General features: G+C 44.1%; 1 protein-coding gene and 1 long non-coding RNA gene across 2 annotated transcripts in view; one reads left to right on the top strand and one right to left on the bottom strand.

The window, feature by feature from the left end:
* camsap3 (calmodulin regulated spectrin-associated protein family, member 3) overlaps positions 1 to 25249 on the top strand; it is a 167942-nt gene extending 142693 nt beyond the window's left edge. Inside the window, exons 11-17 of the mRNA XM_067973084.1 lie at positions 64 to 2215; positions 6917 to 7053; positions 7943 to 8145; positions 10199 to 10295; positions 15635 to 15753; positions 17245 to 17363; positions 21372 to 25249. Coding sequence (XP_067829185.1) covers positions 64 to 2215; positions 6917 to 7053; positions 7943 to 8145; positions 10199 to 10295; positions 15635 to 15753; positions 17245 to 17363; positions 21372 to 21674 — 3130 coding nt within the window. The 3' untranslated portion in view covers positions 21675 to 25249. The remainder of the gene's footprint in view (positions 1 to 63; positions 2216 to 6916; positions 7054 to 7942; positions 8146 to 10198; positions 10296 to 15634; positions 15754 to 17244; positions 17364 to 21371) is intronic.
* Positions 1 to 25250, bottom strand: part of LOC137304479 (uncharacterized) — a 37069-nt gene that overhangs the window by 11024 nt on the left and 795 nt on the right. The window contains exon 2 of the long non-coding RNA XR_010958582.1: positions 5137 to 5294. This is a non-coding gene — a long non-coding RNA (uncharacterized lncRNA). The remainder of the gene's footprint in view (positions 1 to 5136; positions 5295 to 25250) is intronic.

Below are 25250 nucleotides of genomic sequence, written 5' to 3'. Positions count from 1 at the left end.
TTAACATCCAACCTTTAACCTGCCACTTAACATAATATGGATATCAATTTCTCGTTTGTGCAGACCGTTGTCACAAGCAGTGTCCTTCAGCATTCCCTTCGGATTGGACAGTGACGTGGACATAGTCATGGGAAATCCCGTCGGGTTAATGAGGTCCGTCAGTTCAGACAGCCTCACCACCAACGCCTATCGATCACAAAACTGTTTACCCAGAGCAGTGTACAATTCTGCAGAAGACACCGCTGATTACCTAGGAAAGGAGGAACAACTGGCAAATGAGAACGGACTGGTGACATCACCGAAGACGCCTAGAAAAGGGTCACAATTGTCCAATAAGATGATGGAGAAAGAACATCAGGGACAGCACAGGCCTGTTGAAAATGGGGTAGTCGATGATCATAATAATTACACTGAGTTGCCAACCATTGAAGAAGCACTAAAGATAATCCACAGTACAGATAAACTTGAACCCAGGCTCCGTCCTGAAGGAGCACCAGATGGCTTCTTCCTTCATAAGCCTGACCTGACTGAAGGATTTATAAAACCCAAGACAAGCCAATCCAAGTTTGATCTCAACCCTCCATATAAGTCCGTGGATGCAGCAAAAGAGTCTGGGATTCTTACGCCCAGCGGGGACCAACTGAATAGCGGAGATGTTCCATCAGAAGATGGTAATTTTTCACGGGATGATGATTCTGTTCTGAGAGACAACAGTTTGGATTCTGACGTAGAAGACTCTTCGAGGCCTGCTCAAGAAAAGGACTATACTAGCAAGGATGAATGTACCTCTTGCCTGAGTTCGCTCAGTTCGCAGGCCGAAAGTGTGGCCTCTTCTGGTTCTGGAGTGAAGATGACCAGCTTTGCTGAAAGGAAAATGAAGAAGATTAACCCGGCAGACTCTAAATCCAGCAGCTCTCAGAAGACAACACCTGATAGTTCAGACCTTAATGATCAGCAGATGGCATCCTGGGCTCACCGGTCCGATGAAAGTCCCAGCAGAAACCAGGCCCTGGCTTCGGAGATGACTCAGCTGGGAATAAGACTGGAGGAAAAGCGCAGGGCCATCGAGGCACAGAAGAAGAGAATTGAGGCAATCTTTGCCAAGCACAGGCAGAGGTTAGGGAAGAGTGCGTTTCTGCAGTTGAAAAAGAAAGAGGAAGGGGGGGAATCGGAGAGTGGAGCTACAGCTGATGAAGACAAGAGAAAGTTATCCCTGGAAGAAAGGTTGTCAAAAATTGAGGATGACGATGATGAAAATGAAAGCCCAACGCAGTCAGAATTTAAGGGAAAAGACAGTAAAATATTGGAAAAAGACAATGAGGAAAGTCTTAGCAAGAACCATGGGGAAAAAAATTTAAAACTTGGAGTACCAGAATCTCCAAAAGAGCCTGAGGTGGACGCAGATATTGGAGAGTACAACAACGCTGTTGCAAAACTCAATTCGGCCTTATCTTCTTTACAGGTAGACATGCAGCGCCTGGCACAGCAACAAGACATGCTTATGGAGAAGAAAAACACACAATCTTGGGTAATTCCTGCTCCCAAACCGTCCTCTCAGAGGCCAACGCGAGACTTTCAGCCTTCCAGGTCTGCTGAGTTCTCCTCTCCTTCCCCCTCGCCCTCCCGCAAACCAATTTCTTCTGGAATACGTTCGCCCCAGACCGGCCAGAAGAAGACAAATTCCACTCCTCCAAAGAGCCCGAGGCACTCGAGGCCTGTTGAGCTAAAGATACCGCCTTTAACACGTGTCCTTACGCCTCCACAGAATGTGGACACCTTACCCCACCTCAGAAAGTTCTCACCAAGCCAGGTGACAGTCCAAACCAAGTCTTCCATTTGCTTTGGTGCTGATGATAAAGAGCAAGGCACTGGTGTAAGGCCAAAGCAAAGGCCTGTTGGACCAATTGCAAGCTTTAGTGGCCAGGCAAATGAATCTTCAGTGGTGGAGCTTGATCCTTCTTTTGACCTTGAAAATGAAGGTAACCTCAGACCTGTAGTACCTCAAAAGACAGGGATTGATGGTGGACAGCCAGACGATCAGTCTGATGGTGGGAAAAAGGATAACTCCATCACTACTAAAAGGACTAGTTTAATAGAAATACCATTGTCTTCCTTGAAAGCCCCTGAAGAAAGTGAAGACGTACAAGAGAGCGTCAGCGACTCTACGAGTGACCAAATGGACTCGGAACAGAGGTCTATTGGTTTCTTCTTCAAGGTTCGTGAATCTTTTTTTTTGGTTATTGTAGCATTACTGGTTGCCTCTCTTCCACTAGAAGCACCAGGGGACATGGGGCATACAATGTGAACACAAACTGGTTGCCTCAGTAATTTAAAAATACCAATTCTTGGTGTCAGGCATGGGTTTATTTTTGAATGTTTTCATTCAAACCTATTGATGTCTGTATTCGAAGTAGAGGTAGGTTTCTCTCTCCTTTTCGTCGCTCTACCTCTTTGACCGAGCTTTTGGTCACCTGTCCTAATATCTCTTTACGTGGCTCGGTGTCAAATTCTGTTTCATAACAGCCTTAGCATGTTTTACTAACGTTAAAGGCTCTATGTAAATGCAAGTTATTACAGTACTTGGGCGTATTGGATTGCCTGTGTGCTTCGCAATGAGGATCGCAGGTTGGTAACGGAACCCACCCGATCTTTCTTCCATCTAAATTCACGAACAAAAAATTGGGCGAGCTATGTTATCTGACGTACAATCCTCTCCATCTGATTTGCACGAGATGTTAGGACTGGTGACCAAAAGCTTGGTCAAAGAGGTAGGTTTTAAGGAGCGTCTTAAAGGAGGAGAGAGAGAGCTAGAAAGGCGGGGAGGTTCAGGGAGGGAATTCCAGAGCTTAGGGCCCAGGCGGCTGAAGGCATGGCCGCAAATGGTGGAGCGAAGAAAATCAAGGATGCGCAAGAGGCCAGGGTTGGAGAGGGTAGAAGACCAGTACAATGCAAAGAACATTTAAACAAGTTATGTGCTTTATTCACTAAGAAGCTGAAATACATGTGAAAGAAACTCATGAGGTGATGTCTCATGGGGATAAATAAGGGAAATAAAGGGAACAGGGCGGGCACATAGGATTGGGACGACTGCTCGTGGAGGAGAAACGCCAACACAGACTGGTCGGGTTGAACTGCCTGTTTCCCTGTTGTAAAGACAAATTAAGAAGTGCTGAGGACCTTGTGTTGTACTGAAGGTCATTTGTGGAAAAACAAAATTATTGCAGCCATTAATTAGTCATTAACAGCAAGATGATCAAAAGTAATGTTTCATATTCACTACAGACAAGATGTTAGTCAGGCTGGCCAAGCAGGGGTGCAGTTAGCAATTCAACATTTTTACAAACCCCAGTCCCTGATATGGGGTCCCTGGACCTTGTGTACAGATACCAGCCTCCAGGCATTGCTGTGTACAGAGGCGCCTATTGTGTGGATGAGCATTAAAACCCAGTACATACAACACTCTTGACTCCCTCTGATTGCCTTGTTGCTGTCAAGAGGATACTGAGATAAATGTGTGTGCCATTGTGTACCTTTTGTATACCTTCATATACCCATGGGCCTCAAATTTGGCTTGAGAACCTCTACAGTATGTAGAGACTGGAAAGAAACTCAAATTATAGGGGATATTTTCTGACTGACTAGTTGGGATGCTCATGCAACTTCTGTGTCCTAATTTTTGGCCAAGTGCTAACCTGTTTAAAATAAACGGGTTAACAATGTCTAATTAAAAATAATGTGGAGATGCCAGTGATGGACTGGGGTTGACAATTGTAAACAATTTTACAACACCAAGTTATAGTCCAGCAATTTTATTTTAAATTCACAAGCTTTCGGAGGCTTCCTCCTTCCTCAGGTAAAATTAAAAATAGGGGAATGCAGCACGATGAGAGATGGGTTTGTACTTGAAATCCGGCAATCAGAAAATAATGTTCATTGTGCATCTGGACGGGATAGGACACAATTCTAAAACTCCTCAAAGGATGAGGAAGTGAGTGAGGCTCAGTACAATGTTGGGAGCCTACTAAACGGTTTCTACATCATGGGTGGCTTGTGTAATATTATCACTCAAAAAATAAAAGTGAGCCAAGAAGAGGAAATTGCAAACTTGTTGGCCGTTAATGCTCATGTGAGGAGCATAAAACTGTGGGTTTGAAGGCGATAGCTCCAAGACGAGATTTCTTTTGAGAAGGATACTAAATTAGCAGAAGGAGGATATAATGTGGTGATTTCAAAGGAGGTTAGTTGGGGTTCTGCACCTGAGGCAATTAAAGCAAAAATAAAATTCAGGGAATTAGTGTGTGAACTGCTAATAAACAAAGTAGCTGCTAGGGGTGATATTACTTTATATGCAATCACCATTAACTAGGCTCGACTTTATTTACTATTACTTGGCTGCACTCCCTAAGTACCTGAGAGTACCTTATATTGGGCGCAAAGTGACCGTGGGCCATTTCAGTTGGCCTTTAATAGGCGATCTTTTGTTTCAACCTATTTTTGTTTTAAGAACTTGCATTTATATAGTGCCTTTCACGTCCTTGGTTTACAACCGATGGATTGCTTTCTGAACTGCAGTGACTGCTATCGAATCGTAGAAAAATACAGCACAGAAGGAGGCCGTTCAGCCCATTGAGCCTGTGCTGGCTCTTTGAAAGAGCTACCCAATTAGTCCCACTCCCCCTGCTCTTTCCCGATAGCCCTGCACATCTTTCCTGTTCAAGTATTTATCCAGTTCCCTTTTGAAAGTTACTATTGAATCTGCTTCCACCGCCCTTTCAGGCATTGCATTCCAGATCATAACTCACCTGCGTTTTAAAAAAAAAATTCTCCTTATCCCCCCTCTAGCTCTTTTTGCCAATTATCTTAAATTTGTGTCCTCTGGTTATGTAGAAAGAAAGTATTTAAATACCATTAACTGTGCTATAAATGGGGCTTCTGTTGTATGGGATTTAATTTGTAAACGGTTTATACTGTAATACTAAACTAACTAGCTGGATTGAAAATTTTAGCTTGGTTAATAGAAAGCAATGGTAAATTAACAAAGGCTTTTTCTGGGAATGCTGACTAATGGAACACCAGAGGGATTTACAACATTATCACAGTATGACTATCCTTCAACATTATCACAGTATGACTAACCTTCAGAAATACTTCATTAGCTATAAAGCGCTTTGGGACGTCCCGAGGTAGTGAAAGGCGCTATATAAATGCAGGTCGGTCTCTCTGTCGGCCTGCCTGGGTCTCTCTGTCGGCCTGCCTGGGTCTCTCTGTCGGCCTGCCTCGGTCGGTCTGTCTCTCTGATGGAAAATTGTGGAGAGTGAATAAGACAGATGTGTTGACCATCCACTGAAATCATCCAATCAGTGTAATGTTGTTGAGTACGGAGATGTCTCTGGGAGTATTTGATTAGGAACCATTTTGTTTAAGACTCTATAACTCATGGGTGGTAATTTGTACCCTTTCAGGCATCTTTTTCAAAATAATTCATATTTTGGAAAGGTTCGGAGATGAGGATGAAGAGTGCTTTCAACCTATGCAACGCTAAATTATGATAAATAGGCTCTCACCCCTTCTTATTTGCACCCACCCTAGCAGTGGGTGTGTTAGTGCTTCAGACCAGGAAAGTCCCTGAATCGAGACCTATTTTCTGTAGTGTTAGCTGGTTACAGGTGGATTCATAATAGGGAGGGAAGAATTGGCCAGGGTTCCTGCTCTTCATTGGTCTTTACGGTGCTGCAGACCAGGACTACCCCTTAATCGAGGCCTGTTCCTGACAGTGTAACCAATACAAGTGTCCTTTGTCAAAAATTCCTTTCCAAACTCTTAAAGGCAAACCCCAAACCGGTTATTTACAGAAGAATTAGTCTTGCCTTCTGTGATCGCCCCATTTTTCTAAAAATGCATCTGACGCCATCTTAAAAGATTTCAGTGTCAATTAAAACATATTTTAAGCTACAGAAAGCAATGGATCTTAGTGTTCTAATTTAAGATTGATCTACTGATGAGGTAACGGTGCTAAGATTAGCCTTTACCAAAACTCTAGGTCAGCAAAACTCCCATCAGATGAGTAAGAAATTAAGAAAGAACTTACATTTATATAGCGCCTTTCATGACCTCAGGACGCCCCAAAGTGCTTTACAGTCAATGAAGTACTTTTGAAGTGAATTCACTGTTGTAATGTAGGAAACATGGCAGCCAATTTGCGCACAGCAAGATCCCACAAACAGCAATGTGGTAATGACCAGATAATCTGTTTTAATGGTGTTGAGCACAAAATCTAGGCTGTCATTTCAGTGCAGTACTGAGGCAGTCCTGCACTGTCGGAGGTGCCGTCTTTCGGATGAGACGTTAAACTGAGGCCTCGTCTGCCCACTCGGGTGCATGTAAAAGATCTCATGGCACTATTCGAAGTAGAGCAGGAGAGTTCTTCCAGGTGTTCTGGCCAATATTTATCCCTCAATCAACATCACTAAAACAGATTATCTGGTCATTATCACATTGTCGTTTGTGGGATCTTGCTGTGTGCAAATTGGCTGCCACGTTTCCTACATTACAACAGTGACTACACTTCAAAAGTACTTCATTGGCTGTAAAGCGCTTTGGGACGTCGTGGGGTTGTGAAAGGCGCTATATAAATGCAAGTCTTTCTTAACTATGCAGGATTTACTAAATATGCCAGTGGCAAACAGTACTGAACCAAACTTTCATTTTATTGATGGGACAATTTTGATCTTCTCTGGTGTTTAATTGGACTGCGATCCATCTACTGATTAAGGTCAACCCACCGATTTATGGTCGATCTTACACTGGGTCTTAAACTAAAGTTAAACCAAGGTTAAAAAAAAATATGGTAGAACTTTATAAAATGGACAGAACACCTTTTGCAGTTGTTTTTTCGATTGTTTCCAACGTGCTATAGGATGAGGCGAAGGCGGAGGAAGAGATGGCCTTAAAGCGAGCTGCCTTGATGGAGAAACAGCAGAAAAGAACCGAGGAGTTTAGGAAACGCCGACAGTGGTTGGACGTGGAGAAGGAGCAGAAGAAAGAGGAGGCCAGGTGAGAGGGAACTGAACGTTCCTCCTGCCCTTCACTTGTACCACAGACCCTAACTCTTAAACAGCGGCTCGTGTTGGAATAAGACCAAATAGGCCAACCAAAGGTTTCTGCTTCAAATTCTAGAGGTCATTTCCTCTAAACAAGGTTCCAACTGCCTACAAAACTAGGGTCTACACAGGATTTTTTTTAACATAAGTGTACATTTCAAAATATGTAGCATCAATGTCGACTGTGAATGTTTTTACATTAGACACCTAATCGGCCATTATAGGGACAGTAGACTTAAGTCAGATCATGTACTGTTGAAAAGCAATTTAGCAATACATCTGTGCATTACAGGGTTTAGTTTTTGAATTGACAGCTGAAGATATCTGATGGGCCAATAGGCAAGTGCACTTTTTATGGTGCAACGCAGACCAGGGATGTCCTAGATTGGTCCATCTCTGGTTTGTGCTGAATGTGGCTACGGTGGTAATGAGGATATTACGAACATACAAAAATGACGAGCAGCAAAAGCCCAGCTGGTCCATCAAGCCTGCCCCTCACTCATGATGGCTGGAGCACCCTGACCAGACACTTCCTACAACCTCCCCCTGGTGTAAGCGTTGCTGAGCTAAAGAAGGGAGATGAAATCCCACCACGATTCTCACTTCTGACCGACATCCACTGCCTCTGCTGAAGAGCTTTCATGTGGGTGGACATGGGATGAGGACTTGACTGTAATGCATCCCATATTTTAATAGCGTGGGAGGCACTCGCTGCGTAGACTCATGAAAGCATGGCCACTATCCATGGATCCATAATCGGGACTTTCAGGAGAAAGAGGGTAAAAAATATATTTAAAAAAAAACTAGCCTAGATTTTAATTCTTTTACTCTTCACCTTTAAGGCAACAAGTCGAGGAAGAGAAACCGGAGAAGAACTTCATCAAACAGGAGTACCTCCGGCGTCAGCAGCTCAAAATAATGGACGATCTCGACAAAGTTCTGAGAGCGAAAAGCACTGGAAGCCGAGGGAGGAGAGTTCGCCCCAAGTCTTCAGTCTTTCGTGATGATTCTGTCCTGACTCGCAGTCCTGTGAAGGGTCTGCTAGGTGGGTGGTGAAATGCAGTAAAAGGCTTCAATTTATGACCGTCCCTAAAGCAATGCGGGAAGAGAGATGGTCCCCGTAGAGGGTCACCTCTCTGTTTATATAATGGATCTCCTCTGTCGCTGGCCGTGGAAAGTCAGGACAAAGCAAATTTCCCTCGGGTGTCATCGGCCTTAGCTCAGTTGGCAGCGTTCTCGTCTCTGAGTCAGGAGGTCAGAGACTTGAGCCCATAATCCAGGCTGACACTTCCAGTGCAGTACTGAGGAAGTTGCTGTATTGTCGGATGAGACGTCAAACCGAGGCCCCGTCTGCCCCCTCGGGTGGATGTAAAAGATCCCATTGCACTATTCGAAGAGGAGCAGGGGAGTTCTCCCCGGTGCCCTGGCCAATATTTATTCCTCGACCAACACCAATAAAACAGATTATCAGGTCGTTAGCACATTGCTGTTTGTGGGATCTTGCTGTGCGCAAATTGGCTGCCGCGGATCCTACGTTACAACAGTGACTACACTGCAAAAGTATTTAATTGGCTGTAAAGCGCGTTGGGGACCTCCTGAGGTCGGGGAAGCTGCTATATAAATGCAAGTCTTCCAATACTGGAGGATGAGGTCTGAGCAGCTAATGAAGCTCCATCTAGTGGTAAAAGTGTGCAATTGTGATCGAGACACCACCTTGGAACGTGACAGACTGGTTATGCCCAAATAAGGAGTGTGTGCCCTACATGGCAAATTTATAATATTGTAGATGAGTGCTTAATTAGGACTTGAATCCCTTTCAAATGTTAAACCGGTAGAATATGCTTTTCCAAAAATAAAATTCCAATATTGGTGAATTTGCATTGTGCCAATAGCAAATGGACACTTAGCATGTTCACACAGAATTCCATTGATATGAGGCTTTGACCATTAAATAGCACTTAAAACAATGACATAGTGAAATGTTGTGCTTGCATGCTATTATCACGTCACTAAATTTCACCTCAGATTTCTTTTTTATGTTTATCAGTCGCTCTTCAGATGACGAATGGGACTTTACCCATTTTGAGCACCCCCTGGTGTCACCAGGGAAGTTCCCTGTACTCTATCCCAACAAGATGCCTGTGCCCCAAACTCAGATGAACGACCCCCCTACTGTCTGACCTATTTTCCATTTCCCACACCTGCCGCCTTGCGGGCCTCTGAGCCAGACTCCCAAATGAGTTCAGAATTAGGGGAAAGTTTTGTACTGTAGACCCGTTCCCAGTCGCCTTGTAGACAGAGGTGCCTTTCATCCCATTAGCCAGAACCCCAGAGGTGAAAGGTCACTGTCGAACTCACTATGCCGCCCAGTTCCCCATCACTCCATATTTATTTATTTTTTTAAAAAGCTGAGAGAATTTTCTTCATGAGGTCCAACAAATTTCACCCAGAGAGTGGTGAGAATGTGGAACTCGCTACCAGTATAAAGCGGATGGCATAAATGCATTTAAGGGGAAGCTAGATAAACACATGAGGGAGAAAGGAATAGAAGGATATGCTCATGGGGGTTAGATGAAGAGGGGTGGGAGGAGGCTCATTTGGAGCATAAACACCGGCATAGACCAGATGGGCCGAATGGCCTGTTTCTGTGCTGTACATTCTATGTAAATATTGACAGATGTACAATTTCTATGAATTTAACTTTGTATAGGGTTTTAAGAAAATTCACTGCATTGAGCATAATGTTTTTGCCTTTAGACCCCTTTTTTATTTTCTTGTCTTCGTTCTGTGTCGGACATCGTCTGGGGCTTAGAGATGTGTGTGAGTGGCCTGCTCTTGTGTCTGTCTGTGCTGCTGTGCCACACAAGCAGATCTGCGATTGGCTGCTTCTCTCTCCCTGTGGCCTTAACTTGGCATCTTGCCACAGCGGCCTAGGTCCGTTTGGCAACTCGATGGTGTGAGTGACACAGGTAAAGCGTCTCGTCACCATTTCATGGCGCTGGATGTGGAGGCTGCAACGTGTCAAGGCACTTTTAGTGAACGGTTTTAAAATGAATGATTACGGTCACGTGACCTGCTTCCTTTCTCTTTACTTTCAGGCTCCAGGCTTAATAAAGTTTACTCCCGGTCCACACTTTCACTCTCAACCATGGTCAACGACTCAGCTAACAATCTCTCCGTCAAGAAAAGTCCAAGGTACCCACATCTCTTTACTGCTATTTATTTACAATTTATCATAGAATGATACAGCACAGAAGGAGGCTATTCGGCCCATCGTGCCTGTGCCGGAGTGACTGGAGTCTTCAGGAAGGCATAACCAGAAATGATGGGGCCTGTCCATTTAGTATCTGATGCCGAACATGTTCTTTTTACCTTTTGTAGCAGTCCAGGATAGCAGATAATTTTTGACATGCTACTTAACAGTGTAGGGGTTTACAAGACACATGTGGATAAGGAAGGCCATTTGGCCCACCTTGGCTAGAATAGTAGGCATCCAACTGTCCCTTGGACGACTCCAAGGTCAGTACCTTCTGTGCTGTGGCCCAAATTGGCTGCCACCTTTCCTACATTACAACAATGACTACACTTCAAAAGTACTTCAATGCCTGTAAAGCACTTTGGGACGTCCTGAGATCCTGAAAGGTGCTATATAAATGCAAGTTTGTTCTTTCTTTCACCTTCCGTTGAAGTCTATTCCAAGTTTTGTTCACTCTTTGATGATAGGACTGCCTAACATTAGTTTCAAATTTGCCCTTTCCCTACTTTCAAGGGACACCTTTAAGTAATGCTCTGCATTTACCTTCTCTACACCAGTTACTATCTTGTATAATAACAATTTGCATTTGTATAGTGCCGTTACCATTTAGAAAAGATAACCCAAGGTGCTTCACAATGGAGATGGATGGAGAAACGGACACCTAGCCATTGAATGGAGAGGTTAGGAAGGATGACCAAATCCTTGATCAAAAAGATTTTTTTCTGAAAGGTGGGGAAGAGAAGAAAAGGCAGAGAGTTTAGGGAGGGAGTTCCAGAGAGCAGGGCTGAGGTGGCTGAAGGCTGCACCACCAATGGTGGGGCAAAGGGAAGGGGGGATGCATGAAAGGCCAATGTCAGAGGATTGAAGGGTGAGGGAGAGGATATAAGGCTGAAGGAGGGTAAAGAGATAAGGTAAGGCGAGGCCATGGAGTGATTTGAAGAGGAGGGTGAGGAGTTTGAGTTCAATGCACCGGGGCGCAGGAAGCCAATGTCATTCGGAGAGGAGAGATAATTAAGTGGGATTTAGTGTGGGATGGGGTTCAAGTTGCTGCATTTTGGACAAGATGTAAATTTATGGAGTGTGGAGGATGGGAGGCTAGCAAGGAGTGTATTGGAATAATGGACTCTAGACGGGATTAAACTGTGGATAAGGGTTTCAGCACCATCGGGTTGGAGGCGGGAGATATTGCAGAGGTTGGGAGTATTCAGTCTCGGGGATGGACAGGTTTGAACATCAGCTCCAGGTCAAACAGGAAGCCAAGGCTTCACATAGTCTGATTCAGCCTGAGTGAATGACCAGGGAGGGGGATGGAATCGGTGGAACGGGAGCAGAGTTCCTGTCTGGAATATCTAGCGATGGCTTCAGTCTTCCCAATGTACAAGGAAGCAGTGAATCATCTGTAACTTGATGTCGGACTGATTTAAGATGCCGCCTCTCAAAGCTAAAGAGCCCAAGTTTCTCCCTCCTGTCCTCATAATTTAATGCAGATGTCCCATTTGGGAAAAGCAGAGTTCTTCATTGTCCTTCTTTATACACTGAACAGGGAGGTAGAGTCTGGTGCTGTCCCACAACACCAAACCCACCTGTCAGAGCCTCGTCTACAGCACAAAGCATTTCAGCGGCATCGATATTTTTATATTCCATTAACGTATCTCTCAGAAGCAGTTTTTCTAGAGTAGTTAAAGTTCATTTGCCAAAGAAAAATCTTATTATCATTTGGTTTGTTTTATAGTTACGCGGAGAGACTGGAGAAGCTGGGATTGTTCTCCTTAGAGCAGAGAAGGTTCAGGGAATATTTAATAGAGTGAATAAGTAGAGAAACAGTTTCCACTGGCAGGAAGGTCAGTAACCAGAGGACACAGATTTAAGGTAATTGGCAAAAGAACCAGAGGTGACATGAGGAGAATTTTGTTTCTGCAGTGAGTTATGATCTGGAATGCACTGCCTGAAAGGACGGTGGAAGCAGATTCAATAGTAACTTTCAAAAGGGAATTGGATAAATACTTGAAGGGGAGAACATTGCAAGGCTATGGGGAAAGAGCAAAGGATTGGGACTAATTGGATAGCTCTATCAAAGAGCCAGCACAGACACAATGGGCCAAATGGCCTCCCTTTGTGCTGTAAGATTCTATGATGCTATGAGATATAGATTAATAACAGTCTGAGCTGTGTCGAATGAATTGTCAAAATTTAATACCTAGACAATGTTACTTGTCTAATATTTCCAGTTGTTTCTCTTTCAGTGCAGTGTACATATGGGACTGAATAGGTATATTAAATACTAATGGTAAAAATCCCAGAGCTTACAAGACCTTAAGCAGTAGCCGCATGCTTGATGAAAGATGGAGGCTGCGTGATGCTGCGTATATTCGGGATTCGTCTGTTCATTCCTGTTCTACGGACAACCCATAAATTCTTCTGTCGATGGAAGAATGATGATGTGTAGTTAGGCTTCTGTGGTGTGGCCATATTGTGCTTGTAGTGTGCGATTAAAATCTACATAAAAAGACTCGCCGATTTTTTGGACGTTATTTGTGAGGCCATTGGTTTATGGTTTTCACTGATAAATGGGGTGGAATCATTGAATGCGTGATCCCCAAAGTCCTGGAATCCCACGTAATGAGAAAACAAATTTGACGGAAACCATAAATCAGAGGCCCTGATTATTTGCCATTGGTTCTTTGTGACTGGCTTAGCATTGGATCGCACTTAATAGACAGAGAATATAACTTGCCCCCGTGCATATTTTTTTAAAAATGCAATTGAGGCGATTTATACTGTTGTGACCTTTGAACCATTTGGTTCATTTGTGTGGTATAATATGGGCAAATAATGGTGCTGGTGCTTTACCAAAACACAAACTAATTGGCATTTGCCGCTCAAATCTGAGGGGTTGACAACTGAATGGGAGTGGAATGTAGGGGTGAGCTTTTGAGCTGCATATTATTGATGTTTGGTTTATTTTTAAGGATTTCCATTGATCAGCTTCCCATTAACATTGTCTGGTTTATGGCGTGTTGTTGGTTGAATGGTAGGGTTTTTATGGCTCTGTGGAATACAGAACTTTTATTGAAGGGGTCAAGGTGACACTGCCCTCACTTTTGATGGACAGTGGCAGTGGTCGAAGAGGTCAGACTCGCAGCTGGATTCCACAATTCTCCCTTTGAACGTTCAACATGTTTTACTGAATAACCCATTAAAGGTCAAAGGTTGAATGAATCATACGGATTATGGGATAGGACACATTCCTGGCACCCGCGTGTTGTATAAAGGGCAATGTAATAATTAAGCCATTATTGCTTTTCATTATAAAAGTGGGTTTTATGTAGACTTTTTCTCTCTTTTAAACCCTCCCACTCCCTTTTTCCACCTCCCACAACTATCACCAGAGCAGGAAAGTCTAGTCTTCAACTTGTTTACAACAATCTCGCACTGTGGTGCCATTTTGATGGTTAGGATGCCATGGTTGGGTGTCAGCTGTGGCTCAGTTGGTAAAACGCTCGCCTCTGGCTCAGAAGATTGTGGGTTCAAGTCCCACTCCGGAGACTTGACCACAAAATCTAGGCTGACACTCCCAGTGCAGTACTGAGGGAGTGCTGCACTGTTGGAGGCGTCGGTTTTCAGATGAGACATTAAATCGAAGCCCTGTCTGCCCCCTCGGGTGCATGTAAAAGATCTCTCTTTTGAAGGGGAGTACAGGCGTTTTTCCCGGTGTCCTGGCCAATATTTATCCCTCGACCGACATCATTATCTCATTGCTGTTTGTGGGATCTTGCTGAGCACAAATTGGCTGCCGTGCTTCCTACATTACAACAGTGACTACACTTCAAAACTACTTCATTGGCTGTAAAGTGCTTTGGGACGTCCTGAGGTCGTGAAAGGAGCCATATAAATGCAAGTTCTTTCCATGAGAGCAACCCTGAAGCAGAGAACCATGAGGTGCACGTAGCGTGTTACTTGTGCCATTGGGCCACATGGAGGACCATTGGAGGTGCAGGTGTAAGTTTTGTGCTGCCTCCAACCAGGGCCTACCAAAATTTCAGGTCCCGAATGAGTCCTCTTGAGGTGAAAATAAAACAATTAATGAAGGTTTCCCAATCATAACATTGGCAGTAACTCATTTCTTTTAATAGGTCACCATCAGCATTATAATATAGAATTTACAGCACAGAAACAGGCCATTCGGCCCAACTAGTCTATACCGACGTTTGTGCTCCATACAAGCCTCCTCCCACCCTTCTTCATCTCACCCTATCAGCATATCCTTCTATTCCTTTCTCCCTCATGTGTTTATCTAGCTTCCCCTTAAAGGCATCTATGCTATTAGCCTCAACTATTCCTTGTGATAGTGAGTTCCACATTCTGATTGGGAAACCAGTGCCAGTAGGTCCTGTTAGGAGCAGGGATGTCTTACTGCAGTTATACAGGGCCTTGGTGAGACCACATCTGGAGTATTGTGTGCAGTTTTGGTCTCCTTATCTGAGGAAGGATGTCCTTGCCATGGAGGGAGTGCAATGAAGGTTTACCAGACTGATTCCTGGGATGGCAGGACTGACGTATGAGGAGAGATTGGGTCGACTAGGCCTATATTCACTAGTGTAAACAATTTTACAACACCAAGTTATAGTCCAGCAATTTTATTTTAAATTCACAAGCTTTCGGAGGCTTCCTCCTTCGTCATGTGAAAAATGTGAAAATATATTCACTAGAGTTTAGAAGACTGAGAGGTGATCTTATTGAAACATATAAAATTCTAACAGGACTAGACAGACTAGATGCAGGGAGGATGTTCCCGATGGCTGGGGAGTCCAGAACCAGGGGTCACTGTCTCAGGATATGGGGTATGCCATTTAGAACCGAGATGAGGAGAAATTTCTTCACTCAGAGGGTGGTGAACCTGTGGAATTCTCTACTACAGAAGGCAGTGGAGGCCAAGTCATTAGATGTATTCAAGAAGGAGATGGATATATTTCTTAATGCTAAAGGGATCAAGGGAAATGGGGAAAAAGCGGGAACAGGGTACGGAGTTAGACGGTCAGCCATGATCATTTTGAATGGCGGAGCAGGTCCGAAGGGCCGAATGGCCTACTCTTGCTCCTATTTTCTATGTTTGCTGAAGACCAAAGCCAATTTTTCCCTCTTGACTGAGAAACCCTTGGGAGTCGAGGCCTGCAGATTTGAGTTTCAGGCAGCTCTGGAGTTTCGGAACTGTCACCATTGATCTTCCTGCCATTTGTTTTTTTTTAAAAAGAACATTTTTATTGATTCTGCCCAACAGGACAGATTCCCCCTCAGGGCTCCAGTCTCCAAGCCGACTGATCGGTAGTCACAACGGAGAGAAGGACTGGGAAAATGCTTCAACTGCCTCGTCCCCAGCGTCAATCCCAGAGTACACAGGTGAGATGTTTATAGTTACCTTGTGTGCGTACACTTTGAATGATCTCCCACCAAAAGGCACCAAAGCTACAAAACACGTCACAGCCCAACTGACGAGTGGACCCATCATTTATGGGCACAGAAGGACCACCCTTTTGGCTTGAAATTACTGCTCAAATATAAGACTCTGATCAGACTGGCCCAATGGCTAGTAGCTCCATGAACCAATCACTCCATTGTGATAACTTGCACACAATGAAGCTACTGGATTCATCTCCATTTAAATCATCTTTGTTCGTTCACTGATGTCCCTCTTCAACGTACAAACCACAGGCTCTTAATCAAATTCTTTTCTGATAATTAATCTGTGTTCTTTCCCCACTGCCTTGCTTTGTACATTCATTGAAAATAACTCAAGTGTACAGATGCTTTACCGGGAATGGATGATTACATAGCTCTTGTAGTTTTAATTGAGGGCTTTCAGAATTGCATTGAACGCTGGGAGATCCCAGCCTCCATTGCTTTCCGCTGAGATAAATAGAGAGAAATGCTGTGACTTATCGGCACAGTGCATATACACGCGAGGGATCGCAATCCTTAGACAGGAGATTGGGATCTCCAGCTTGAGACGCCTGCTGAATGAGGGAGAAGGAGAGGTTTAGAGTATGATTCCCTGGGTGCCAGCACTCAAGTATCAAGCAGCAATGTGGAGAGACTAGAGAAGCTGGGATTGTTCTCCTTAGAGCAGAGATTAGGGTGTTCAAAAATTATGAGGGGTTTTGGTAAGAGTAGACAGGGAGAAACTGTTTCCAGTGACAGGAGGATCGAAAACCAAATGACACAGATTTAAGATAATTGGAAAAAGAACCGGGGGGAGATGAGGAAAGTTTTTTTTTTAACGTAGCGAGTTTTATGATCTGGAATGCGCTGCCTGAAAGGGTGGAGGAAGCAGATTCAATAATAACTATCAAAAGGGAATTCGATAAATACATGAAAAGGAAAAATTTGCAGGGCTATGGGGAAAAAGAGCAGGGGAGTGGGACTAATCAGATAGCTCTTTCAAAGAGCCAGCACAGGCATGATGGGCCAAATGGCCTCCTGCGCTGTATGATTCAATGAACTTTTCTTCATATATGAGCCACGGCAGTGACTACTTCCAGGCTATTTGACCAGGGTGGAGATGGTAGCATCACAGGCACTCCTGACTTAGTTCCTGTCTGTACTTTTAGCAGGCTTCACTAGAATGACCAGACCAGGAGCCCTGGGATACCTCCTTCATTCCCTAGTTCTGGGGCACTGGGGACAACTTTATTCCACCATTGCTGCTCCAACTGAGATCACAAGATAATTTACAGATCAGAAAGGCCATTCAGCCCATTTTATTTCATCCATTCAGAGATAAGCTGCCTCAGTGTAGACCAGCAATGGAACCTCTTCCTTTCATCGTCCAGTTTGCTTATCGACTGAGTTTGGAAAAGAATTTCACCAAATAAATGACCTTTCCTTCCGCAGGTCCAAAGCTGTACAAAGAGCCCAGCGCCAAGTCGAATAAATATATTATACAAAACGCAATCTCTCGCTGCTGCCTGGCAGGAAAGGTGAACGAGCCCCAGAAGAATAAGATACTGGAGGTGAGGCTGATCCGTCTTCTGTTCACACCTCTGGACGGTCTTACGTTATAGCAGAGCAACCAATTGTAGAGGCACCGATCTCCTGTCTGTCAGCTGAGCTCTCTAGTTAATGGCTTTTCGTATCTTCACACATATGAAGTAGTGGGAGGATTCGCAGGCTGATAGTCTGACCGGCCACGACATGAACGCTCCTTTCATGGCTGTTGACCGTCTTTATACCAGTCCTATACGGCAGGAGGGTTTTATGAGCTCCCACAAGCCGTACAATGAGGGGGAGGGGGCCACCCACACCCACGAGTATACGTAAATTCAGACCCGGACTGACTGGAGTGAGGTTCGAACCCTGTAACTTCTGACTCGGAGGCGGGAATGGTTATCACTGAGCCAAAGGCTGGCTCCAGCTCTCTAGTGTAAACGAGCTGATGTCCAGGGGACTGGCAAGATTACAGGACCACGAAAACATGGGTCAGTTAATCTGTCGAGATGAAAGTCTTTTTCCATTCCAGTAAAGTAAACTCGGGGAGACAGTCCCCCCATTTTTGCACTCAATAGCAAACAGGTTTCCCTATATTTGAAATGGAGCCCAATAACATTACAGACCTGAGCTGAAGGGCAACGTTAAAGGGGAAAACTGGAGGTCACTTTTCTGATTCGGGAACAATTTGTTTTAAGGTGATTAAGTGTCCGGTACCACTGGACCAGTGAGACCCCCTCAGATCTTTGCTGATGGGGATGTGGGAACACCATAAGAGATGGTCTCAAAAGTTTTCCCTCCTGTCCCAAATGTGCAGTGATTTGGTGGTTTGACCCCTTTTACTTTTTGGATTTACATTAAATATTATATTTCTTTTAAATAGTCCCATGTTTGCAGCATTTCAGAATCAAAATTCCCCTCCAGTTTTTAAAAAAAAAATTGGGCAGAATAACAAAATCCTCGGTAACCAGAGGATACGGATTTAAGATAATTGGTATAAGAAACAGGGACGGGAGTTGTTATGATCTGGAATGCACTGCCTGAAAGGGCGGTGGAAGCAGATTCAATAATAACTTTCAAAAAGGAAATTGGATAAATACTCAAAGGAAAAATTTGTAGGGTTATGGGGGTGTGGGATGAATTGGATAGCTCTTTCAAAGAGCTGGCACAGGCACGATGGGCCGAATGACCGCCTCCTATGCTGTATCGTTCTAGGAAATATCGGAAAGCATGGAAAATGACAACTTTTGCCACGAACTGTTCTTACTTGGGGCAGGTTCCTAGTAGCTACAAACTTTTTTTTTGGGTGAGGAAGCGAATTAGACAGAATGGGGAGGCCAGCTGTCCGATTCTGGATGGGACAATCCAGCATTTGAGGGAGGCGCGCAAAAAAGTTTCTAAGGTGTAAACTGGGCATTAATAAGCGAAGCGCATGTCTTGAAATTTAACCCACAGGTCCTGCCTGATTCTGGACTTGAGAAGCAGTGGTAGCCCTGGGTAACCGGGGGACGGAGGGATAGCTGGGAGTGTGGAGATATGCAAACATGCATGTGTGTGCTGGCATTTATAATTCTTTACAGATCCTGAGATACAGTAGGCAACTGTTTGATGTGTAATATCTATGCAAAGCAATACTTTGCATTTAATTCTGTCCAGCCTTTGTGTGTCTATATCTCTCTCTCTCTCAACGAACATTCTGTCGCTCAAACTTATACAAAAATCATTTGCTACAAAACGCAGTGACTGAAGTCAAATCGGACAAATGTGTGTGCCGTTGTGTTTAAAGGCCCAAACACTAACTTTGTCTTGATGCATATATTGTTGAGGGCTCCTGCTCTTTATCGGGGAGCGATTGCCCATTAGAAGTGAACGGAGCCTTTACTGCACTGTGCTCCGTCCAGCTAAAAGCCCATGCTGCAGTAGTAGACCGTCAATCAGTATTACAGGGATTCAGCAACCTCCAGTGAGGTAAATTTATTGACCAGGACTCTAATGCCCGAACAGCAACATTGCAGCATTGGTGCAGAAATTTTGCAGTTCTGAGCAAGACTGGGATTTTTCAGCATTGCGGTTGGCCTGCAGTGTGTCTGCTTATTTATTGCCCATAATAATTAAAGCATTCTTGAATCTGCTTATTTATTGCCAATAATTAAAGCGTTCTTCACTCCACGGTTCTTGCCTGAATTTAGCAGCTTTATTAAAATTTGATTTCATTCTTTTAACACTTGATTTTGACACGAGCTCCTCTGGCTGGCCTCCCGCCATCCATGAACTCTGCTGCCCGTATCCTAACTCGCACCAAGTCTCATTCACTGATCACCCCTGTGCTCGCTGATCTATATTGGCAATGCCTCAAAGTTAAAATTCTCATCCTTGTGTTCAAATCCCTCCATGGCCTCGCCCCTCCCCATCTCTGTAACCTCCTCCAGCCCTAGAACCCTCAGATCTCTGCGCTCCTCCAATTCTGGCCTCTTGTGCATCGCCAGCTTCCTTCACCCCACCATTGGTGGGCCGTGCCTTCAGCTGCATAGGCCCTAAGCTCTGGAATTCCCACTTGAAACCTCCCCATCTCTCTCTCTCTCTCCTCCTTAAAACCTACTTCTTTGCCCATGCTTTTGGTCACCTCTCCTAATGTCTCCATTTTTGGCTCGGTGTCCATTTCTTTTGTCTGATAATCGCTCCCGTGAAGCGCCTTGGGATGTTTTACCAAGTTAAAGGCACTATATAAATGCAAGTTGTGTGCTGATGTCCCAGTAAGATTACAACCGTGTCTACAATGGGTAGGTGATCAAAGCGTGCATTTACTGTAGCACTCCAGGAAGTTGCTGGAGAAAAGAATGGAACGTGAGCATGTTTTTTTTAAAAAAAAAGCAATTAGTGTCAAAAAAAAATGGTGGGATAAAGTTAAGCTGAAGCACACTGTTGGTTAAGGATTTGTTTCACCCCCATTTTGTTCCTTTCCTGTGAATCTTTACACTCCACCCATGAACCGTGTGATCTCGGATACAGGTGTAAACTTGAGTAACGTCGGCAAGGAAGAATGAACCGACTTGCATTTATACACCGCCTTTCACAATCTCAGGACGTCCCAAAGCCCTTCACAGCCGCCAAAGCACTTTTGAAGTGTAGTCACTGCTGTTATGTAGGGAAACGCAGCAGCCGATTTGCAAATAGCGCAGAGGCAGAAATCCGAGGAAATTCAGGGCCGTTGTCTTGTAGCCAACATGTTTTGCTACACTCGAAGGTGCCACTTTCAAATTTGCACCTGATTGAACTCAAATATCATTCATAAAACAGCAACAAATCACAGCTGAACAGATGTGGCAAGCCCACAACAAAAACTTGCATTTATATAGCACCTTTAACGTAGTAAAAATTCCCAAGGCGCTTCACAGGAGCGATTATCAAACAAAATTTGATACTGATCCCACATAAGGAAATATTAGGACAGGTGACTAAATGCTTGGTCAAAGAGGTAGGTTTTAAGGAGCGTCTTTAAAAAAGGTGAGAGAGGCGGAGAGGTTTAGGGAGGGAATTCCAGAGCTTAGGGCCTATGCAGCTGGAGGCACGGCCGCCAATGGTGGAGCGAAGAAAATCGGGGATGCTCAAGAGGCCAGAATTGGGGGAGCGCAGAGATCTCGGAGGGTTGTAGGGCTGGAGGAGGTTACAGAGATCGAGATGCCAATGAGCAAGTAGCATCATTTTTTTTTAAAAAGAGAGCCAGTTATTTTCTGATGCTCTCAAAGGGGAAAAACTAGGGATTTACAAACAAACTTCCCTCAGCAACAGTAATTAGCCTCCGTTTTACCTCAGGATGTGCCAATCAACAGTAATTAGATTTTGTGGATTTAAAGAGACAGGCCAGGATGAACACAGGCCTACTTTCAGCAGCAGAATTTGTGTTACACTGTCTGATGTTCTAATTGTTGTAAAATAACACAGTCTCCAACTTAATGGGAGATTCACCAGTGGTATTAAAGAGTTGCCAATGACTGCTGTTATCACTCTTCTGTTTTTTCTCTCTTTCTTCACAGGAAGTAGAGAGGAGCAAATCAAATCATTACTTGATCCTGTTCCGTGATACTAGCTGTCAATTCCGAGCCGTGTATACGTTTCCCCCAGACTCTGAGGAGATGCATCGCGTGGCTGGAGTCGGGCCCAAGGTCATCACAAAGAACATGATCGAGGGGATCTACAAGTACAATTCTGACCGGAAGCAATTCACCCAGATCCCCACCAAGTCCGTGTCTGCCAGCGTTGATGCCGTCACCATCCAGGGTCACTTGTGGCAGACAAAGAGGCCGGCGACTCCCAAAAAACCAGGACCATCCAAATGATGGGTTTCCCCCCCCCCCCTGCCCCCCCTCACCACCTCTTCCCCCCTGTCACCCTGTACAGATGGACCAGTTGAAGTTTTCGGCCTCAGTTTGCCAACCTGCCATTTTGTTTTTTTTTTCTACTGTTTTCCATGGACTGTTGAGCGTCTCCAGAGTCATCCTGCCATTACTGCATGCTGCCGTCATCCGTCACCGACACCGTTATAAGCAAGTGCGTCAGCTTCACGTGGAGAGAAGCATTTTTGGGGAGGGCTTACAAAACCCCGAGACCTGTCGAGATTGTCCGATGGATTTAACAAAATAATGGGAGGGTCGGAGATGAGAAGGGTTTTTGACTGAAATTAAAAGCACTAAAAGTGAAATGCACTCGGCTAGGACTTCCTGAAGGGTCAAAACTTTTTTTTAATAAAAAAAAATAAATAAACTAGATGTATAAATTTTTGACACGAAATTCCTGAAAATTACTACTGATGATCGAACTGTTGTGTCTGTATATATTGGAGCTATTTAAATGATTTAGCTGTTTGTATAGATGAAATATTTAAGGTACTCTGTCACTTATTGGAAAGAATGATTGGGCGTTGGAACTGATGAAAGTTTGCAAGTTACTGTACATAACATGTTCCAGTATTTGGTGTACAATAAGTGCTATCTGAATTGAGGTTTTATTAACTATTCAAGTAATCAACAAAACCATTCCTACCTGCCTGCTTTGTCGGAAGAATGGAATAAGTATCTTGAATCAGTAGCTTGATAAGCTGTGTGTTCTCTGATCTAAAATGTATCAACAGTAAGGTGAATGCTGGAGTAGGCCCAAGGTGAAGTCCACCCTTAACTGTGCACATTACACAGCCCCTCCACTGCTTGAATTTGGCCGGTTTGACCAGACTGCAACTGGGCTTCGATTTGGCTGGGTTGAGATTTTTGAAGGCAGAGCAAAATCCTTCTCGAGCAATCATGGACCTATAAGCCATCTGGAAAGTTCATGCAGAGCTGGGTTTCCACCTGTACGGTTAACTCTAGCTCTGTGGGTTTGAGTTGGTGAAAGCAGTTCAAGTGGAGGCTGTTGTATTGGTCTAGGCGTTAAGCTACCCTTGGTGAAATTCCTCTTCTGACTCTTGACTTTTAGGACTTCTTCTGGACTGGGATCTAGTTGTTGACCAACCATTCAGTTGCTTAGATGTAAGCTACACCCTGTTGTTTTCTATTGGGGAAAGGGTGTGGAGGAGGAGAACTGATCCAGACAGGAGTTTGTTTCAGTGTGATTTCCCAATGAATGAAGCCAGTTAAAATCTATTCAGACTTTGTTTTGGAATTTGCAAGCTCAGATTCTAGAAGAACATTTCTGCCTGTTCCAGGTAACTACAACATTGTATCTGCACCATTTAGGGAACACAAGATCTGATAAAGTGCTCTACATGCAAAGCTCATGTTTGCATTTACACAACATCCAGTCTGAAATCAATAGGATTAGAGTCCCCAATCCCAGTGCATCTCAGTTTACTTAACAACGTGATCAGCTCTACAGTGGCTCCATTCTGTCCCAGTCTTGTTTTTGAGCATCGCTGTGAATGCAGCATTAGATATCTACAATTTGTAATTATTTATTTCTTTTGGAGGTCTTTACACTTTGTATTCCGCTCTTCCCTTCCAAAACGTGTGAACATCTTCCCGCTCCGGATTTTCCTGGTCCAGCCGTGAGCACGGAGATAGCCCCGAGCCGCCTTGGTCATCACAGCCGCTATCGAATACTGCTCTTACTATCTTCTGTGCGGAGGCGGACTTGAATGAAACTGGCACCTCTCATCCCTCCACCCTCTTTTCCACACCAAAGTAAAATAATTTGTGTTCTGCTACTGTGTAGCATCCCACTGAAACCTTGCCAAAAGTTGTCAATCCCACCAATTCTAGTATTAGAGCAGGTGAGTTCAGATCCCGTTTAAAGATTTGATGGCTTGCAGTTCCACCACTGTTCTTCTGCACCCCCCCTCCCCACCAAATGAAGTGGCTTTGTAGGTAAAGGCCCGATTATCTGTCACTTGAATCTGTCAGCTATTTACTTTCGGCCTTCTCCCCTTTACCCTATCTGCTTGGAGCATTATTGATATCCTTACAGGAACAATACTGACTCATTAGATGACCTGGTGAGTGAACTGGATGTCAACCCAGGGAGGGCGGATTGTACTAAGTTGTTAGAATGCGAGCTGTTGGTGATTGCTGTTTCTACAAAAAACAAATGTTGAATAATGATGATTCCCTGAAGTAATTATGCACGTTTTTTTAATTTTAATATTTATTTTTTGGCACGATATTCTTGTAAAGATGAACTGAACTGTGTCGGAATTACAATGTGAACAGTGCAGCCACAGAATTGGGTTTTTGATCTGACTTGTTTAGTTGGAAATTTTAAGTCCCCAACCAGACAATTGGATCTTGGTTCTGCTTGCCACGTTGGATCAGGTAGAAGAAATTTTTTTTAATGCTCCCACAAGTTAACTGTACAAGTGTATCTTGCCCAGTACTGGTCCTGTGCTCGGGGAATAGGTAGGTGAGTCTCAGACTGGCTGGGCTACCAATATTGCTCGGCGCATTGCCAACGAGGACGTGTCCACCACTTGGACAAGGAAGTTGGGGCTGTTGGTTTGACCTGTCTCTCTGTGGAGTGGGGGAAGGGCACGGACTGACTCCATCTTAAATTTAGTTACATCACTGCCTAAATATTTGACTAGAATAATTGGTTACGTGTGTGTTTAGTCGTGTTGAGGGGTTTGAACACTGACTTAAACTCTGAGGGATCGCAAAGCAGTTGAACTAGAGAGTGTTTAGAGTCTTGTAAGACACCAACCCTAGTTATTTACGAATGTGTCCACTTTTCCCATTTGGCATTCATATTTTCCACTGCCGTTACTACCTTTTCATTGTATGGCTTCAGATATTCCCCGGCTGCAATTATCGGGACAGAGAATGTCACAATGAGAATGGCTGGTAATTTTCTGCAGTGTATCACTAGGATATTCACTAACTTGTATATATTGTACCCACAACTGGACAGTTGGGTTTGATGGAGGCCTTCGCAAGATCAGTGTCAATATGGCAGATGACAAAGTGGGGTTTCGCATAGGATTTGTTAACAGCTCCTGTGGGGCTGGTTTTCTTGGGTTTCGCTGGAAGCTTTATAAACACTCAACAGTAGCAAATCTACAGGCCGTACTGGAGACAAATAGCAGTGGAAAAAGAGGTACTTCAAGTCACCCAATGGGGATACATCACTTACTGTGGAGATGTTAACAAGCCTCTTTGGGAACTGGGAGGAGGAGATGAGCAGTAAATTGACCATAAATAGGTCTGGACTAAAATTCTGACCTGAACAATTATTTTTAAGCTGAAGCTTGATCCAATACCCAATATGTAACATTGTATAGAGTGCTGCACTTGAGATTTGACCTCTGAATATTAAGTGGGCTCTGATGTATGGGTCTACAGATGTGGGACTTGGGATCTGTAATATTAGAAGGCATAACACAAGAAAAATATCTTGGAAATTTAATAAAAACAATTTACCAATTTACAAAAAAG

Source organism: Heptranchias perlo, chromosome 37, assembly GCF_035084215.1.
Source record: "Heptranchias perlo isolate sHepPer1 chromosome 37, sHepPer1.hap1, whole genome shotgun sequence".
NCBI classification, from domain to species: domain Eukaryota; kingdom Metazoa; phylum Chordata; class Chondrichthyes; order Hexanchiformes; family Hexanchidae; genus Heptranchias; species Heptranchias perlo.
Note: the sequence above shows the minus strand (reverse complement) of the source record. Positions and strands in the feature narration are given on the sequence as shown.